This window comes from Pseudonaja textilis, chromosome 5, assembly GCF_049901715.1.
Source record: "Pseudonaja textilis isolate UNSWEBS1 chromosome 5, rPseTex1.2, whole genome shotgun sequence".
Classification (NCBI taxonomy): domain Eukaryota; kingdom Metazoa; phylum Chordata; class Lepidosauria; order Squamata; family Elapidae; genus Pseudonaja; species Pseudonaja textilis.
The window spans coordinates 10,220,838-10,237,179 of record NC_141994.1 but is presented as its reverse complement, the minus strand read 5'-3'; the positions used below and the strand labels follow the sequence as shown (position 1 = coordinate 10,237,179).

The window sequence follows — 16,342 nt, the reverse complement described above, 5'->3', positions numbered from 1 at the left end:
TTCTTATTATTGAAAAATGCAAAAGGAGAATAGCAATTACAGTAGCACTTAGACTTATACACTGCTTCATAGTGCTTTACACTACTCTGAACAGTTTACAATATTAGCATATTGTCCCCAATAATTTGGATCCTCACTATACCAACCTCAGAAGGATGCAAGGCTGAGTCAACTTTTAGCCCCGTGAACTCTAGACTGTGGGAAGTTAGCCTGCAATATACCACCAGAGAAACACCATGGATAGAAAGCAAAATGTATGAATAAATCTATTAATGAAAAAATGTTTGTTGTAGATTCTTAATTATGTTAATGCTTCAAAAATGATTAGGCAGAAGTGTATGGATCTTGTGTAAGTATAGCATCTGTTTGCTTTTTATTAAGGCACATTAACTTATTTCAGATTTCTGTACAAGCCTGTGAAAAGTCAATGTGACTTTAAAAAAAATCTGTATCATTTTATCAAGTTTATATGGAAATTAAGGATGCTTTTAAAGAATAGCAAAAGTACTTTGCTTGTATTTAAATTTCTGTTGAATTTCTAAAGAGGATACAATCCTATTTGTTTTTAATAAGATACATGAATTTTTTTAAAAAAGCATACTACATACACACAAAGATTGTATACAGAAAGTATATGTTGCTCAAGTCATTTATGAATAAAACATGTTTCTCAAATAGCAAATATGTTCTGAAAATAGTAATTTAAGACAAGAATGTTGGAAAGACACTAATATATTACACATATTTCCTCTATTAATACATTAGTAATCTGAATTATTATAGAATTAAGAATGAAGATCTATAGAAATTGAAGCTTTCTCAATGAGACTCCTAGTTCTTCCTCTTATGGAAATCATTAAATCCTCTGACAAGCTATTTCACAAGCTATTGAGCAACTTCAAACTGCTTTCTCTAACAGCTTGTGGAAAGAGTGGTGACAGCTTAGATTTAAGCTCACTTCATGAAAAATTCCAGTGAAAATTGTTGGATGTTTTTCACTTTAGGCCATACTTTCAGAGGTCAACTGGAAACTGAATATATATTTTAAAGACGTCAGTTAATTCAGAGCTGTCACTTTCAAAACAAATTTATCATTTGCATTGATCAAATCTTTTCAGGAGAAATGAATGCAACTAGAAGCATTTCTTACATTCCCCAAGAAGCCACTAATTCTTACATTACCCCCAGGAAACTACTTCTAACAATCTGCAAGAAATGGCTTTATATAAGAAGGCATGCACTATTAACTTTCTAGAAAAATGCGCAAACAGAAATTCTCTTATGTTCAATATTTATGAAGCAGCCACTGTCTGTTCTCCCAAAGTATAGTCTACAGTGAAAAATAACCTAAGATGCATTTTTCTTTGGGACAAATAGTGTCCCAAAGGAACACTATGGAAATTATGGCAGACAATTATATATCATTTGCCACCCATAATAGAAATGGCATCTAAGTCAACTATTAACTTTGGCTTTAGTCAACCAATGGCATATGATATGGATTTTAAGGCACTTTTTCAACCTGCTGTCCTGGATAGATCCTGGAATGCAAATTTGAGAAGATCGGATAGTATAATCTTTGTGTTTACTGTTTGTGAATTTATTTATTATATTTATAAATTTCCCCAGTCAATGAGGATTCTGGGCAGCAGATAACACAACCAGTATACCCAGAATGAAATAGGAATTTCAACTGTATAAATTAACAATAAAATATAAATACAAAGTGATGACCAGGACAAACTAGGGGCCAAATGCCCATTAAAGTTTGAACTTGTATCTTAAATAAAAGGATGTAGGAAGTCACCCTCATTTTTAGATATGGGGTATTTCAAAGAATAGTTGATACCACTGAGAAGGCCTAGCACCGGATCCACAGCCTATGAACTGCATGAAACGGGGAGGGAAAGGTTCAGCAGTTCTTTTCTACAAGATGAATTGGATGGATAGATTCTAACTTGACATATTGTCTGATATAATTCAATGCTTTAAAAGTGGATGAATAGCACTTTGAAAAAGTCATCCAGCTATATTTATATTCTAATGGTTGTCTTATCAGGAGTCTTGTCAATGAAATTTTGAACCAGACAGTTTATAAATCATCTACAAGGGTAGTGTTAGGAATGTAAGTAACCTAACAGCTATTTAGGATGGAAATATATAAACCAGGATAGACATTTAATACTGTATTTTTAAGAAAATCCTAAAAGTTGTAATTGGGTGTGGTTTCTCAAATGGCCATAAGATGGAGCCAGAAACCTGGGTTGTTTTAGTCTTAGTCTCAGAAGAGTCTCAGTGTCTAAGTGAGTCTCTATTTTCCTTCTGTTGGAGAGTATTTCCGTTCCTCCATTTTTCCTAATTGACTGCTATTTTTGGATTTGATGTTAAGTCTGATACTGAACTGTTTTTGACACTGGACTTTGGCATATGGATTATCCCTGGATTGAAAACTGACTGATTTACCTGTGAATGACTTTGGACTGTGTTTGAACTTTGTTTAAACGTTTCTGGAAGTAAAAACCTACATTTACTATACAGTGTATCTGTGTGATGTGTGTGTATTATTCAAATACTACTCTCAATACATCTCCCTGTATGCACTAATTCTCCTAACGGGGAATTACCTCAACAGGTAGCCTGACGTAGAGAGTATTTTACAACCTTACTATGTGGTGAACTGAACATGAGTCACCATTGCTAGGGCATCTTTTTTCAGCGTAAGAGACACAATCAATGCAGCAGCTGAGACTGAACAAAGGCCTTCCTAGCCATTTCTTTCACTTGCTATTTCATGAGTGCTGAAAGAACTCATGAATAGTCAAGAATCATGAGTGCTGTAAGATCCCCAGGTTATGCATCCTCTGGGAGGAGCACTATCTTATAAAGAGTAACTACTGTATTGATGGTTTTTTTTAAAAAGATACCCTGATGTTTACTGACATCAATTCAACTGTAACAGGCTTTAGTCTAAATGAAATTGGTTGCCTATTTAGAAGTTCATCCTTCACCTTTTAGCTTTTTCGTAATACTTAATGTATGCATAAGGGAAGCAAAATATGCCTGGAATGCATGAATCAGAATGAACAGACAAGTCGCTATTAATATTTCTAAGAAGAAAAATGTTGAAGATACCATTCTTAGGCTAATGCCAAGAAAAATGAATCACAGAAAAAAAACCACACAACATTTGTAGTTTCAAGCAGATGTTAAAATAGTACCTTCACACTTTGTATGTGAGCTTTAAACATGGGGGCTCAGCTGTATCTTTACCTTGGCCTTTGGTTGTTGGAGGAATTTGATTTGGAGGTTGGCAGATAACAGCATCACCTTGTTTCTCTGCTTGCTGCCTCATTTCACCAAACTGACACCAAAGCTGGTCATCTTCATTTAAGTCTGGCAAAGGGCTTATAGTAAATTCTACCTGGAATTGTAAGAACAAACAATATTTAAAAACAATACAGATTCTAACAGAGCAACAAAGAAGTGCAGCAGTAAAACTCTGTACAAAAATAAAGTCCAACTGATCAATGCATAAAGTTAATGTAACAATAGTGGCATTTTAATGGATTACTCTAAACTGTAGCCTTATTAATTTTGGAAAGCAGTCACATGTTTTATGTACATAAGGTTAAAGATTCAATGTTTGGCACTGAACAAATTTTGAAAAATTTGGGGCAAAGATCTCAGTAAAAGATCCCTTGCTTGTTGAAGTAGATATTGTTAAGATCACAGATAGATAATTATGGCTCTCTTGATATTACTGGATTCCAGTAACTATCACACAGACCAATGGATGGTAGGAATAATTCCAATAACTTTCTAGACCAATGATCCATTGCTTATATAATTCATCTTCAAGGTATCTTCATATATTTAGTTAGCCATTTCCAAGGAGAGTACTTCAGCAAGGACTCATAAAATGACTATAAAATGAGACTTTATATTATTTTAAGAAGCCCGATGTACTGATAAATTTTGCACTTTTTATATTGGAATTTTTTTTCTAATTTTAAGAATAATACTTTTTGATGATTTTATGGAAGCCAAACCAAGCTTTAATCGATCTCACCCATTCTTTCTTGTGCTGTCATCATATTACAGAATACAGTATGCTGACATGTACTTTGATAAATCTTAGGAACTACCTTATTGTTGTTGTAAAAAGAACAGGGTGGTCCCTGCAGAACATAATTTGAATCAGTCTGCATTAATTTCCACTTTTTCTTTTTAAATTTCTAGATGGAAAGTATTATTCTTAAAATTAGAAAAAAAACATTCCAAGATAAAAAGTGCAAAATTTATCAGTACATCGGGCTTCTTAAAATAACATAAAGTCTCATTTTAAAGTCATTTTATGAGTCCTTGCTGAAGTACTCTCCTTGGAAATAGCTAACTAAATATATGAAGATACCTTGAAGATGACTTATATAAGCAATGGATCATTGGTCTAGAAAGTTATTGGAATTGTTCCTACCAAAGCAAAGGTGCTTTGTCTCCTAAAAAACTGCCCTGCATATTTTTGAAATAAGACATAAGCCATTGTTTTCATGCTTTTATGTCTCCACAGAATACAAGTCTTTTGTTGAATTCTCACTTCAGCCTAAATGTAGCATCTATTCAGCACAGAAGTTGTTTAAACTTTTCCAGCACAATTAAAGCATGCTGTCCACAGAACAGCATAAGCCAGAACACACAGCGGGAGTTGCAAGTCAGGCTGGAAATAATCAAGGAAGTTATTCTGAAAGGACAACAAAAACAAACTCCCCATCAATACAGCCAACACAACGTTTTGTTTGATGAAGGGCAAAAATGAGATATTTTCTGAGGAAGAGTGATGTTTGGTTGTTTTACAAGCACTGCAGAATGAGCACCCCAATATTTGATTATTTCTATAACCTTAAGAAATAATTATCCTCAAAAAAGGGTGACAAAAGAATGGAATGGGTTAAGAAGTTCGTTGATTTGATTAGCTCCCTAAGAACACTGCTAACATCGTCTCCAACATGTTAGGCTTCACAGTTCCACTCTGCTTTGCAGAATTTAATTGCTGTGTATTTTAAGTAATTGTGTGGCCTATTTTCCCAAGTGACAGAGTTTTGCCTTTAGGAATCAGAACATTGAAAAAAAATGAGCCCTGGGAACAAGTAAATATGTATTCAATCAGGGAATGAGCAAGAGATGAAAATATGCTGTCTTTTTATAATATAATTAATCACTATATCATATTGCTCCTATTCATTGTAACCACACACACCCCGCCCAAGTATAATACTTTTGTCTTGAAAGGAATGGGGATATCCTATCTTTCTTAACAAATGAAATTCATGACTTAGGATTTTTTTCTGCTTTGTAGTAATGATGATGTCAGTAAGATACTTTGTTTATTGAAGCTGAGTCTTCAATTGCTAACCCATCACAACATGCTCTGTACCCTTTCTGATACATACCTAATTGCAAAGGACTCTCAAATTGGAGTTTACCATTTGAACAATGGAATTATCTAACAGGAAATCTCTTGATCATTCTGTGCAAAATGCACAGTTACTAAAGATATGTCAACAACAGATGTTTCTGTCTCTTGGATGTACTAGAAATAGCCAGTAAATCTAATTCTAGATTATATCTCCTAAGAAGGATCTGCTTTAGTACTTAATTCTGGGTTTTTCCTTTCAAAGTTTTAGGTTTACAGAGTTATTATTGTAATAACTGAAGTTCTCATAATATTTTTGAGTTGTTTAGCTATATTTTAAGCTCTGATTGGAAGACTAGTCTGGAAAATTGGCATGCCCCTTTCCTCAGATATTACAGGAGTGTTTCTCAACCTTGGGAACTTTAAGACATGTGGATTTCAACTCTCATTCATCAGCTTGCAAGATTGGCTAGGTGTTGAAGTCCATACATCTTAAAGAACTCAAGGTTGATTAACACTATGTTAAGAATAGTCATAGAGAAGCCACACCCAGTTTAGTTGCATGTTTTAGTACTTTGAAACCAAGGCTATATCTAAGCAGATATTATAAAAATAAGGTATCCCCAAAATTTGGAATCCTTAAGTCAATCTACCTCTCTGTCTCTCACAACTCAAAATATAGTTCTGTAGATGTCTGTTTAAAAACTGACAATTTCTTGGATACGGTCAAATTTCACTTTTTTTCATCCAGATGTTTTGAAAGCAAAAACAGAAATTCCAAGATTTTGTATAAAACTAGCATTTTCTCAGAAATAAATACAACAAAACACTACATTAAACAAGCACAAAGAATAACAGTAATCAAAATAATCTAAACTGATTTTATGTATGAGCATGCAACAAGTGTGCACAATTATTTCCCACCCTCCCAAACATATTTTTTTTCATATTTATGATGAATTCTTTGCATATTTACCTTGCTTAGAACTTTCCGGCTCATGTTTTGAGGGTTAGCACTTGTAATACTCAAACAAACACCATTAGGACTCCAAAGCCAATTATTTTCCCTAGCTGATCTTACACAGTCTTTTTTCCTTGTGCATCTGGAATAAATAATAAAGCCTAATGTTATCCAGAGTAATTAAAATTTTTAACTCAGCACTCAGTCAAAATGAAATGACATTCAAACCTATGCAAATTGATAAATGACAGATGGCACACATTAAATGTTTAATATTTCATTTTTCTGTTCTTTCAGTTTACTTATTGTTCTTTAGGACAAGATAATTACCTATGAGCATTTAAAATTACAACAATAAATGTACAAATAATTATCTTAAATACAATTTACTGTACAGTACTGGAAAAATCTAATCTAATATTCAAGAAACTTATTATGGAAAAAGTAGCTTTAGCTGTTAAGAAGCTAAACTGCTTATGAGGTATATAAATCTGGACTGTTTTGATTATGCTTTAGCACTTTTCAAATTTGTCATCAGTTCTTTGCTTTTAGCCTTAGGCTTAGCTCCGTAGGCTCTTACTGTGCCACAGAGAAAAGCAAACATTTCTGGCTTTGGAGTTGGTTATTTTTCATTGCTGGAGGGAATATGAATTTAACAAAGTTCTTGAGATATGATCTACTTTCAGGTTTTGTCAATAATTTTAAGCAATATAATAGCACTGAGAACTCCAAATAGAACTGAGCGCAGGAGAACCCATCTAAATTTACCCATCTAATTTGGGTGGCTGAATATAATATTATTGTCTCATACTCATGAAATGTAAATAAAAATAAAAATGCAATGAAACAAGCATATGCATTCTACAGGAATAGATTCCATTAATACAAATCTTTTGAGATGGATGGCAAACCAACACATGTGACAGACCTACATTTCATGAATAGACACAGGGAAGCTAGACAGCTGAACATATTATGGGAGATTGTAAGGACCAATTATCAATGATCTATGACCTAATTATCTAAACCACACTGAATGGCACACTTGGCAAAAACTTTTTATCTGCAGCTCAGTGTGAATGATCGATCCTGAAAGCTACCTCTCCTGAATTGCAAATTCTAGTTGAATTGTATTTTTCTAACATATTTAGTATGCTTTATTTTTTTGGATATTAAAGAGCATCACATTTTTAATACAAGACATCAACTATATTTTTAAATATGTAGCAAAGTAGAATAGAAACTGAACTATCTTACTTTGAACTCTTCTGGACAGAGTCACATGACTCCCAGATTTGTTATAAGGTATTTTCATGGACTAAAACTTTATTTGGCATATACCTTTGGAAAAAAACTAACACTGATGAATACATTCAGTAACATTTACTCAGACCGACTGGTTTTCTAGAGCTGCCTTCAAGATTTTCTGTCAATTCTATGTGGTGATGAAACCAGTGGGCCTTCTCTTTTCACTGCTTTAATTGGTTTTTAACAGTTTTAATTTTTTAACTATTTTTTGTTTTCTATTTTAAAGTCTGTGAGCTGCCCAGAGTCACATATGAGATATATATGACTATAATGTAATGGTGTGAGGGAAAGGCCTTGTGAGAATGGGCCATGAAACGCTGCCTAGGGAATGATCAGATAAGAGACAACTAGTCTGCTGCAGGGTAGTGGGTAGAGCAAGGAACTCAGAAGCAACCCTCTGTAATTTTGTAAAGAAGGCAGCAGGACAACTGTACCTTCAGACTTGTTATTGTAACGTTACAATGAAGTAGAATTAGCTGATTTGGTAGTGTTTACCTAGTAAGGCTGGCATATAAAATGAATGAATGAATGATTAAATAATCTGCATCATTCTACTAAATTGTATGAATCTGACACATGTAATCTGGGATTGTGTACATATGACACTAAAATAAAACGTTGACAGTGTACAATAGCTGTCTCGTAATTAGGACATTATCACTATTGATACTTAAGACTAATGAGTATCTACCACATACTGTGTTGCACCAAAGTGCTGTTACTACTGGCAAATTAAGTCCCCAGTTTGAGCTCTAGGCTCAAATTTCCTATTTTAGCAGGATAGGAAATTTGTAATACGCCACAATATTCCTCACGTTTTTTTTTAAAAGGTAAGCATTATTTTTAGTTCACATTTAACTGTTAACATTTGTATTTTATGCTTTTTCCAAATGTGCATCCATTTTTTACTCGTCTTTGCTTTGAGATTATTTTTTTTTAAACTTTAGGTTTACCAAGAAATCTTCATAACTACTTAAGAATTTGATTCTTGGAATCTTGGTCCTAGTCCAAGATTTGAATTATGACATGAGCAACGTTGGCGTGTGCTGGGAGTTATAGTTCAACTGGAATACTACAAGTTTTCTATGTAGTGTATTAACTATACCATCATAACCAAAATAAAATAATCCAATGCTACAAGAAATAAATTATATGTTCACTGTGTTCTGCTCTAATGTTCTAACTTCTAATATATTCTTAAAACATCCCTGAGCAAACTATGCTGCAATTGATTTTTTAATGTTGTTCTTCTTAATTTTGTCTTAAATCTTTCCTCAAGATACCCTCTTCTTTGATGATTGTTGGTGCCACTGACAGATTTGACTTGGTATTGCTACATGTATTAAACCATACATTTTTCTGCATAGATCTTTGATACCTCAAAATAATGAGAAAAAAATTAATCACCTGAAGCCAAAAGAAAAGCTACTTTTCCAGGAAATGTTTTATTCATATTTTATGAGTCGCAATGACAAAATATTTCAGACTGTATGCATTGGCACTGTACCACTGTAAGTTTTTCAGTAATTTTTACTGAAACCTTTTATATATTTAGAGGGGAACCAGGATCTCCCAAACCCAGCCTCTTTCTATAATTAAGTAAACTGAGTGCAAGGTTTATGAACGTCATATCACAAAATCCCATTTGGTTCTGCCATGGGGTTAATTAACTTGTACTTAGAAACAGAGTTTAGACCCACACCTCCTTCTGTTACTGATTAAAAGTAAGCCTAGAGACATACAAAAATTTTGGTTCAGCAAATTTTAAGCATACTTCTGAAATATCATTTAATTACTACGCTTGATCTTCAGTCAAGTGATAAATAGATTCTTCAGTAACTGGCAGAATCAATGGTAGCATCAGTAATAATAATAATAATGTGAGCAAGAACTGGTGGGACCACAAAATAGACAAAATATGAACAAATGAACAAGCTGATGTGCTCAGATACTTTACAATTCAAACAGACGAGCACTGCCATATAACACCCCAGACTTAACAACAATGGATAACAAATCTGGATAGATGACATGGGAGGACTTGCAGACAGCAGACTGGAACAGTAAGAACTGGAGAAAAATCACAAAATACAAAGACCAGCAAACAGAAGTAATACAATTGGGCTAAAATAAAACAAAGATAGTACCAATAGTACTACAGGTTCTTAGGTGCAATCCCAAACATCTGGAACACTATTTGAACACCATTGGCATTGATCAAAATCATCATCAGTCAACTGCAAAAGGCAGCTTAACTCAGAATTGCTTACATCCTGTGACAATGTCTGTAACAGCATCAAAATCCACACCTGCCTATCCCAGGTCCTTGGGAAGGACTCAATAGGTGGTCAAAAATTCCAAATATAGTATGAATATCTGACTGATTGTATGACAAACTATAATATCTGCCTATAGTAGATAAAAATGCCAAATCCAGTCTAAACATCTGGCTGACTGTGTGACAAAACATAATAATAACATGAACTAGTGCTTTTCTCTCAAAATTGCAATGCAAAAGCTTAGACATTCATCTGATTGACTTGAACTCTAGAAATGAAACAAATTGAGAAACAATAAAAAGCCAGTACCTTTAAATTTTAAATATTAATAAAAGGGGGGAAAATACAGACTGGAATGGTAATATATATAAAATGAAAATTTATTCAAATTGGAAATAAAATCTTGCTTAAAGTTTTCCTAAAAAGTCTCCACTCACATTTGTAAATTTAAATAACCTATATATGCATATATAAGTTGTGTTTGTATATTTTGTGTTTGTAACAACATCTATTTGGATTTATTGTTCGTGGTATGTTGAGATCCTCTCTCTGAAACAGCTCTGTTTTGTCCCACCAGCGGCCAGTGGAGCTGGCAGCAGATTCGGACAGTGAGGAGGTTGGGGAGGAACATGGGCCGATCCTGGAATCTGGGGAAGGCTGTGATGACTGCTCTGTATCAGAGGCAGAGATGGGGCCAGGGCTGTCTGACAGTTATCAGCTGCCTTCAGAGTCAGACATCAGTGAGGCAGAAGAACAGCGGGAGCCTGTTCCTAGTGTGCACATGTGCAGAACTGCCAGAAGAAGGGAACAGCTAAGGAACAAGGGTCAACTTGAGAGTAAAGCCACAGATGGACAGTGAATGGCCCCTCCCATAGAGGAGGGGTTTTTGCAGGAGACAATTCATTTGGGTGAAGATTTGTTCCTGCATTCTTGCCAAGTGTTGTCTGCTACAGTGTGGCATCTGAAAGATATCGGCCTAGCAACTCTCCAAGTCTGATAATGGTCTGTAATTGTGAAATATCTTGAAAGATCGTTGGCCGGGACTTTTCTGGAGAGGAATTCACTGTAAACTAAATAAAAGGGGTTTATTGGGACGAGGAGTCAGCTTCATGCTGTTGAGGAAGCCTAGGTCAGAACAAGCTTTTTGGTATAGTAGAACCTCTGGTCAAGACCACAATTCATTCCATAACTTTGATCGCAACCCGATTCGGTTGTGACCTGAACCTAATTTTGGAAATTTGGCACTCACAAAAAAATTGGTGTGGAAGGGGAAATCAGCTGCGAAAGAAATTTTCTTTCTTTCTTTCTTTTTTTGTGAATATTTTGGTCGGAACCCGATTTGGTCGTGATCAGAAGTAGACCAGAGGTTCTACTGTATCATGGCACAGATTTTTCAAGAAGTTGGATTTAATCTTATGCATCTCCAATTAACCCAGAAGAGACCTATCTGAAACCACAGATATTGTGTAGACAGTTAAAATAGTTCACTTTTTAATAATGTTTTATGTTGTATGCTGTACAAATTTAAACAAGAGAAATGATACTGAATTTCCAGTGGGCAGTTGATATATAAATCTAAGAAAACATAAACATAAAACCAAAACTAATGTGCTAAGGATAACTTTTCTAATCAATTGGCTTATATTTCTGGTAAATTATCAGTTAGTTTCTAGTTCCTTCAAAATGTGTTTGAAAACATTGTGGCTATAACTCACTTCCTTTTCATCTTTATTAATTTCAAGGTAATGTTTTAATACTTATTGTTTTAATCTTTTATCTTGTTGCTTTAATTGACTGTAAGCCATCTAAAGTCCCATCTAGGTGAGATTGCATATTACTGTATAGAAATTTAATAAATAAATAAGAAATAAGTATCTATACTTGAATGGACAAATAAAAAACAAACAAATCAGGAATTCTATTGTTGTCACTAACTCAGTTGTACAATGTCTATGCTTCAGATGAACCAAATTCTAATTTTGACTAATGTAAACTGTCACTATTAAGGAACTGCCAAGTGTAAAGGATTTGGAAACCTGGCATCACCACACTGCAGACATAATCCTGGATAAGTCTCTGTCATTGCATGCTGAACATTACAAATTCTAGTTTATCCTTCAGTAGCAAAATTTTTTTAGAAAATGCTTCAGACATGAAAAACCTTTTAGTTAGAAACACAGACAAAAGAAAGCAAAATTTGGCATAGCGTTTATCCCTTCTGCCTCTAATGATTTATAAGCATTATTTTTGGAGCTATATTAAGGAGCATTTAGGGTTAAAACAGAAGAATAAGACTATCACTAGATAAATACTGAATGTTCACCAGCTGTGGCTTGGCAACTACCATTTTCATGCAAATTATATTCAAACTATACAGGAAAAAATGTAAATTGGTTTCCACCCTGCTGCTCATTATATGTTTATATTGTGATAATTTATGATGAAGATTTTTCAGTTCTCATACAAATGCTTTGGAGAAATTAGTCAACGTCCTGGTCTTGTGAAAAGAATTAACTTGCATACTAAGATATCTCTCTCTAAGCTGCTGCTATAGCACTTACTTTCCTTCTGTTACACACCAGCCACAGTAAGGATCTCGTGCCTGGATGCAAAGGTTACATGTTGAGTAGCTAACACAGTCTTGGACAGGCAAACGAAATACCTAGTAAAGAAATCAATTAGCATAAATAAGAAAATCACGTAACTTTGAAAAAGAAAGCATGGAAAATGATGTTTGCACACAAATGATAGTCCAAAAAGGCACTAGCTTATTTACAATTTGTCCTGCATCTTCCTTGAATAATTTCATCGAAAAACTCAGGAAGAAACATTCTTCAAGGTGCTATTCTAATCTCTGAAGATTATGTATCTAATGGGATCTTCTGAGCCTTCCAATCCAACAAAAATCCAATGATGGATTGGTTTGAAACATTTGTATGATGTAGTATTATTATACTGAAAACCACTGCAAAGGTTTTTTTTCTTCTTCTTTTGAAACAATTCTCACTCAATCTGATCTTCTGTGATAAAACTGCTTTTGACAATTGGTTCAATTTTTAGTTTTAATAACTCCTAGCTAGCAATAAACACCCATCTCTTCCTCATCCTCTGCCCACTGAGCTGAGATATTAGCACAGTAAGTACCACATTTCTATCCTTTATAATGCATAATTGAGAGCTTGTGGAGGGGGGGAACTAGGAGTGCAGGATTATAGGGCACTCCTTCATGTCAAGGCAATGGTAATTTCTTTCTGTAGAAATGTCAGTACAAGTATGTTGCAGATTGCATTTCACTGGATGCTTATACAACCACAAGGCAGCTGAAATTAATAGTACCCTCCAAGCCTCAAAATGTTGCCCACGCTTTTAAAAAACTGTCACTGTTCATGTGAAAGTTCAGTTGGCTTTGGGTTCTTCCTCTTTATTTCTTACTTCCAAATTTTCATTAATCAAATTGTTTTCACAAATGCTTTAGAGACTTGGGATCCTTTGTCATCATTCCTCATTAAAAAAAAGTTTAGAACACACTTTGTTAAATAATTACAACATGCAGTTGTTTCTGGGAATTCTCATGATAATTAGTGAGGGATACAAGGCTTGACATTTTGGGACCTCACTTCAAATTTGACCGGGAGGTGAGCAAAGCATTTTTCCAACACTCAGTCATGAGCAGAAATGAATATTATGGTCTATATACATCCTTATTAAAGATACCACTTTGGGAGTCTAATAGGATTTATTTCAAGTCAATCTGCAAAGAATTAGAATGTCATATTTCATAACTGTTAGTCATATTAAGTTCCTGCAGTATCTTCCTTCAAGCAGTTTAATATCAAAGAGATGATTCTTAAGCCATATGACAAAAGCACTCATTTTAAAATCCTAACACTTTCGAAGCAAATCATTCAATAATTTATATTGCAGTACAACTTATACATAAATGTATTGATTTAAAGAGTTTAGTACAGATTTTTCCACTGCAAATTTTGCCAATAATGCCTATTTCACAAACAAACTTCTGCTGATTATCCTTAGCAGTATTTTGAAGGAGGAGGAAGAGGAAGGCAGGAAATCTGAGTTATCAAGTGAATAATAACTAGCGTGAGCTGTTTTAATTTAAAAGATTACATTTGAGACCAACCACATCTGATTAAAAAACATGATAAACAAAAACATAAGAGATTGTGGGAACTGATGGTGTGGGTATTCTCTGCTTTGTACATGAAAATGGGAATAGGTTACGAGAAGAATCAAAGTTGATTCAAGGTTCTAGCACACAGGTGTCAAACTCGATGGTGTCACTTGATGTATCATGACCTATCATGAGTTTTTTGCCTTTGCAGAGCCAGGGTTGGCGTGGTCTGCATGTGATGCATCCAGCCCGTGGGCCGCCAGTTTGACAGGCCTGTCTGTTTTCCTATATAGTTGTGTCAAACATGCAGAAATACATATTGAACACGACTTTTATGATCTCATTATTGCCACCAAAGATTCTGTACCTTATCTGTAGTCATCACATATAAGCTCTTAATAATTTTGGGAGGTTATTTTTGCACTAAATATTGCATCATTGTTTTTTCCTATCTTAACTCTGCTCCAAGATGCACCTCATCTTCTAATAGTGTTTCCCAGTTACAGTTGGGCAATAAATCACTACAATTATTGGCAACTGAGCCTTGTGGTCCAGTGGTTTTCATAATGGGTTTGAATTAAGGTCAAACCAAATGTTATGTTAGAAATAGATGCTGTGTGTGTGAATTAAAGGAGACCTATTAATGTTAGTTGTGGAAACAAAACGTGGAAAAAGTGCTCATTCTGTGAATATAACAGCCATATTCCCTCCACTGTAAATTTCTTAATACATTTCCCCAAATATCTGACTTTATTGACTTTATTCAAGAATAAATAAAATTTAATCTTCTTCTCCTGCCGGAAAAGAAGTAAACATGCAATTGCTGTGGTTTTCATTTAGTATCACAGTAATTTGTTGATGGCTCATTAAATAGTCATGCAGATAGGCCCTATGATGCAGAAATACATATTGAACACGACTTTTATGATCTCATTATTGCCACCAAAGATTCTGTACCTTATCTGTAGTCATCACATATAAGTTTTCATGGAGAGCATCAAGAAGAAGATCCTTTTTTATAGGCTTGTTTTTTTCAATAAGAATGCTAGCATATTCCTTTGCAGGATTTGACAAAGCTACCTGAAATGCAAATTAGGTATATTGTTTCATCTGTTTTCAGTCAAATTAGAATGAAGTGATGGTATTCACTTAAAATGTATTTAAATATACACCTTTTATTAGTTAAAATAATCTAATTTAAATCATTTTAAGCAATGAGAAAATATGTTTTTATTTAAATAGTATTGGTAACTTTAAATATTTTAAATCCCCAGAACAAATGGACATTTTGACTTGCCATTATGAAGCAATATGGTCCAAGTTTTCAAATGGCAAGTCGATATATTATCAAACAACTTTACAATAGAATTTATGATCCATTTTATTGATAGCAGATATTTATTAAAAGTGTTAGGACCAGAGAACTTTATCAGTGTGAGCGTTTATGACATGTAATTCTAGAATCATGATTTAGACATGTGCATAATCTTAGATGAACCCGACTGAAATGTTAAGGCGTCATGATTTTCTCCTTTTAAAGAAAAAAAGTTTATCTGCATTTAAAATTTGCTTACTGAATAAGAAATATCATAGATCTAAAGAAACCATGATTGGTTAAGCAAGCCTGCTACTGAAAATCTGATCAGCAGATAAAAATTAAAATCCCTTTTTGATTCTTATATAAAGACATAACAAGACATGTTGAAAATAAAACTATACTTTATTTATGTCTATATAGGAACAGGAGGGAAAGGAGACTACCTGAAGTCTCAAGTGTTTATTCTAACACACGTATATAATGGAACATTAGTATTTGATTAAAAACTATTTGGTAACTGGATATGAACTTTGGACTGGTGCTTCCCTTATGCTGTATTTCTTAATCATTACAAGACAAACTTGTAAGCAAACTAGGATAAACGTATTATTTGCTTGCCAGCCTGAAATGGAAATCAACACATCACTGTAAAAAGGGTTCTGTGTCACTCCAGAAAATAGTTTGTTAAAATACACTGTTTGTAGATATTTTCTTCTGGGTTTTGACCATCGCTAAACACTATGATCAAATGCTTTCCCAATAACAGCTGTTGTAGTCTTTAAGATGCCAAAAAGCTGTTTTTGTTGCAGGAAGCACAGCTATTAAAATGGAAATAATATTTAAGCATATTTCTAATCCTGGTTAATAGGCCAAATATAATAAACATAAATTAGTTTGCTCATATTGGCTATGCCAGTGAACAGATGTCAAGAAT

The 16,342-nt window shown here is 34.0% G+C and overlaps 1 protein-coding gene and 1 long non-coding RNA gene across 14 annotated transcripts in view; one reads left to right on the top strand and one right to left on the bottom strand.

The window, feature by feature from the left end:
• The window catches only part of PLXNB2 (plexin B2), a 334,253-nt gene that overhangs the window by 86,760 nt on the left and 231,151 nt on the right, over positions 1–16,342 (bottom strand). For all 13 annotated transcript variants that reach the window (XM_087934112.1, XM_087934111.1, XM_087934114.1 and 10 more), the window contains 4 exons: positions 15,048–15,170; positions 12,520–12,620; positions 6,387–6,513; positions 3,271–3,421 (listed from right to left, as the gene is read on the bottom strand). In XM_087934112.1, the coding sequence (XP_087790238.1) occupies positions 3,271–3,421; positions 6,387–6,513; positions 12,520–12,620; positions 15,048–15,170 (502 nt within the window). The remainder of the gene's footprint in view (positions 1–3,270; positions 3,422–6,386; positions 6,514–12,519; positions 12,621–15,047; positions 15,171–16,342) is intronic.
• LOC148125530 (uncharacterized) overlaps positions 1–16,342 on the top strand; it is a 109,775-nt gene that overhangs the window by 11,817 nt on the left and 81,616 nt on the right. The gene's annotated exons all lie outside the window — the stretch shown is intronic.